The sequence below is a fragment of the Phoenix dactylifera genome, chromosome 5, assembly GCF_009389715.1.
Source record: "Phoenix dactylifera cultivar Barhee BC4 chromosome 5, palm_55x_up_171113_PBpolish2nd_filt_p, whole genome shotgun sequence".
NCBI classification, from domain to species: Eukaryota; Viridiplantae; Streptophyta; class Magnoliopsida; order Arecales; family Arecaceae; genus Phoenix; species Phoenix dactylifera.
This window is the reverse complement of record NC_052396.1, coordinates 16959337-16963909: the sequence shown is the minus strand read 5'-3', so window position 1 is coordinate 16963909 and position 4573 is coordinate 16959337. Positions and strand designations below refer to the sequence as shown.

The following is a 4573-nucleotide window of genomic DNA, read 5'->3' as shown; positions in this document are numbered from 1 at the left end:
TTTGAGATCTATGCAAACGGATGAATAATAAATTAGAATCAACTGAGATCTGTGCAGAGAATGATTCAACGGTGGATTGGCGCGAAAGATGCAATCCTATCTCGAAGAATACAACTGTGATGATTTACTTAGAAAAAGGATACAACTATGATCCTCTAGTACCTCCCCAAACCTCTATCTTGTTTGCCGGCGCCCGAAACGTATCTAATGGGCTCAATACTCGCCTCCACGGCTCATTCCCTTCAACTACTTGTGCTCCCTTTTAAATACCAATTTAGCCTAGGCTATCCTGCAAATAAGGCTGTGCCCCCCAGGGGCCCCGACATTTGAACCAACCTCCTCCTCTCTCTCTCTCTCACACACACACACACACACATCACGATCTCCTCGCTCCTGGATCCCAACCAGCAAAAAAGAAAAGCTTCTCAATCACCGATAATGACCTGAGCCCGCGCCGCCCCCCCCCACCATATCCTCTCTTCTCTTTCATCTCTCTTCCATCCTTTCCTCTCTTTGTTCTTCTCTTTGGCCCCTTCCATCCACTCCTTCCCCTCTACTGATAGCCTGTTGTTTCTGTAGAATTTGTTGGTGCGATCTACATATATATATATATATATATATATATATATATATATATATATAGAGAGAGAGAGAGAGAGAGAGAGAGAGAGAGATGAGGCCATTATCCATGGCTGATATGTTCTGGAACATGAAGAAGAAGAGTGGGCTGGAGATGGCCATCTGGTCGGCCAAAACCGCTTTCCTCCTGATAGGCTTCGCCGCCGCTGTCGTCTTCGCCAGCCTCGCTGTTGCCTCCTCCCTCGGCCTCCTACTCTGCAGCCTCTGGATCGTCATCCAGATCATCATCGTTGCTATCTGGAAGCTCTCCGATGCCAAGCCCCACGGCGACCAGCCCCACCACCCCGAGGTCCCTGTTGCCCCTCCTCCTGACTCGCCGGAGACCTGGTACGACGTCCCTTCCTCCCCCACCACCTCCACCGCCAGTTCACCAGAATTCAAGTCCTCGCTGCCACCGGAACACGTCAATCCACCGGAGCCGTCCGTGACGGAGGCGGCGGCGTCGAGCCCTGATGATGGCAGCAACAATTCATTGGACGGGATATGGAGGGCAGTCATGGAGGGCGGCGGGTTGCCGGCAAAGCCGGCGTTGAGGAAGAGCGGCACGTGGGAGAGGCGGCAGAACGTGGCGGAGGAAGCGGTGGCCAGGCGGGAGATGAGCAAGTCGAAGACGTTCAAGAAGGAGGAGGGCTGGAGGAGGAGGGATGTGCTGGTGGTGCGTCAAGACGAGCTGTTCCTGCGCGTCGAGACGCTCATCAAGAAGCACCACGACCATCTCCGGATCCAGCGTCAGGAGTCCGAGCAGCGCCGCTTCTTGGAGAGGCTTCGCCACATCTACTAGTAGATTCGAATGATCTCCTCCTTTCCTCCAAATCCGCACCTCTATCAAAGCATCCAAAAATAAATAAATAAATAACTTTATTCTATATATCGATTACTACTACTACTACGACTACTACATGTTTTCTAATGTAGTGCTCGTAAATGTGATCTAATTAAAGAGGAAGTGCAGTCCTCTTATCCTCTTCTCTTAATTTAAGCATCTTTTAAATATAGTCATTTACGCTGAGATTGTTGGAGTTTAAATTTTCAGGAAAGCTATGTGCCAGCGTTTGGATATCACTAAGTTTCTTCTTGGCTTTATATATTCTGCAGGCTCGCGCATTGTTTATGCTGGAGATGGATGGTGGAGACGGATATTTCACTCTTAAAGCTTGGTAAACTTCCTTAATTACTGGATTGAGGTGTTAGTGTGCTGTATATAGTACATATATGCTTTGTGGAAATAGCTAGCAGCTGTAATCGCAATTTCAAGAGGCATCCATACGACTGCTTTCTATGGTAATTAGTGTACTCTTTGTGATCCAAACGACATGCCTCTCCTCCTCATATTTTCAGCTTTTAGTTCAGACATGTCATATAGAATAAAAAAACTTAAATCAATTAAGGTATTTACTAAAATAACAAATATATGCAGGGACTCGCACATTATTTAGTAGATACTGCCCATGCACAGTTTTTAAGTAGTTTTATTTATATGCACTTAAATGGCAACAAGTAATCGGATAGCTAAAAAAGTTGTTCTATGGCAACAAAACATTAAAAAAGTTATCAGCAAAATTAAGCTATCTGCACATTTGGTGCTTAGCACATGAGATGCAGGCCACATATTTAACTGAAAGAAGCATGCAATAAAGGGATGGGCTTCCATTAATAAATGAAAGTTAGATTTATTTTGCTATGAGGTATCTTTTGTTTATGAGAACTGATTACTAAACTCATTCTATTGTTTGATATGTATGGAATTCATTAAAACTTTTGGTGGTGAGATGAAAATGTCAATTAATTCCACAAACGATGTATATATGTTGTAGTTTTTCCTTTGATGTAAATAAAATATGGATCAAAATTGGTAGCAATTCAATGTAATATATCTTTGATTTATGCTATTCATATATGTATGGTGAGTGCTACTTGTCTGTTGTAAACATAAGTGAATATTAGAAAGAGAGAAGAGTTCATCAGGAGGGTAATTATCTTATGGAATGAGACAGCGCAAACAAATTTTGCTTCACCTGAGTTAGAAAATTCTATATCACATTTGAAACTTATGCTATTATAGATAAAGAAAAGAAAAGCTTGCCTAGCAACAAGGGCAGTCACTAAAATACGGTACGTAAGAAGGAGTTGGAGAAGTTACGTACAAAAGCTATATATGTGAACGTGAGTGCGCGGAGAATTCCAGCTAAATATTTAATTGAGGTAGTGCAAATTTATATTATTATCAGTTATCAAATAACGAGTGGCTTGTGAAACAACAAACGAACAACTAAAGAAAAAGCATATGGTTAATCCTTTAACAAGTGATATTGCAATGGTTAATCCTTTATATCTATTATTATCTTATTCATCTTTATTTCTGCATAAGAAGGCAGGATTATGCACTTTTTCGTTTATCCAAAATCTCTCTCTCGCTCCCTCCCCCTACCATCTCTCATCTATGATAAATCATAGAACTTTTGTAACAATTCAGAACCTCATCTAAAGAGGTTAGTTGAAAGGTATTTTTTGAGTTCTATAAATACCTAAGAACTCTTCGACGAATAACCAATGTGTGACTAAACACACGCTCGCATAGATCCTCATATACTCCCCTCGTTCAAACTGTCTTAAACCTTAAGCTATGATATCTAGGCTCTAATAGTTTTCCTGTCACAATCCCCAATAATCTTAAACCTATGCTCTGATATCATTCCCATTACAATCCCAAATGATCTTGAACCTTCGCTTTGGTAGTTTTTCTATCACGATTCCTAATAATCTTAAACCTAAGCTCTGATACCACTTGTAACAACCTAAGACCTTATCCAAAAAAGCTAGTTGGAATGTATTTTTTGAGTTTCCTAGTTATATATATATATATATATGTACGTAAGATCTTTTCAGCGAATAACCGATATAAGACTAAACATCCGCCTGCACAGGTTTTCACAGCTTTTTCATTTAACCATATCACATATAATGCTCCACCAAATCTCTCTTATATTAATATACAACTACAACTTCCATTTTTACGGGAAAGATACAATTGATCAGTATCTTCTTGGACTTGGTCACTTGCTTCATACTATTATTTAACATTGACTCTTGACTGATTGTGAGAAAATATATATTTTTAGACATCCATCATCTTGGCCAGATAAAATTATTTGATTAGACAGAGGAAGCTTAATAGTTTATTAGATGATCCACTTAAAACCTACTCTCTTCAAGTACACCGGACCCTCTCTTTTTTGTACATACAAGCAAGTCCCCAAATGACATCATACTTTCATGCAATCATATTTGTTTTCAGCACTTCTGCCTTCTCTAAATTCCAACCAAACTGATATCCATCCATCCTATCAGACGGAAAGAAACCACCTTGAATTGATATTGTTTTTAACCATTGTTTCATTATTGGGTGTTACTATTAAGCTAATCTTCAAACTGACTACAGTTATAATAGATTACAGTTGGATTTTTGCTAACATGAAGCTTGCTTTATAACTTTTCTTAAAGCTGAAGTTTGGCAGACCCGTTCCAAGCCACAGCCATGACCCACAAGCTTTATATTGTCAATACTGTCAAGTTCATGAGGTCCTTTTTGCATAATATATGCCCGGTATGGGCTATATTTAATATAAAGGAAGCGAGCTTTCACCTCATAAAAGTAAAGTTGTGACCCAGTTTCAGAAAAAAATATATATGATTCTCAACTCGCTTTCCAAACAAGAAAAATGATGGAAATCGACAAAAAACATGACATATGCTTTTTATTTATTATAATTATAAGAATTTTGTTTGATAAAATTATCTTTCTTCATATTTATTCCCAACTCAGTAGCTTTGTTCTTTGCAAACAAGTTGTGATATGCAATATCTGAATCAATATATAATCCTCAACTCATTTCAAAAAAAAATGTGATGAAAAAAATCGATAATAAACATGACA

The 4573-nt window shown here is 39.3% G+C and overlaps 1 protein-coding gene across 1 annotated transcript; it reads left to right on the top strand.

Annotated features, from left to right (window-relative positions):
- Positions 1–365: 365 nt before the first annotated feature.
- On the top strand, positions 366–1976 carry LOC103712489. Its single transcript, XM_008799018.4, has 2 exons — positions 366–1419; positions 1735–1976. Coding segments are annotated over exons 1-2 (747 nt in total). The 5' UTR covers positions 366–673; the 3' UTR covers positions 1736–1976.
- The last annotated feature ends 2597 nt before the right edge of the window (positions 1977–4573 follow it).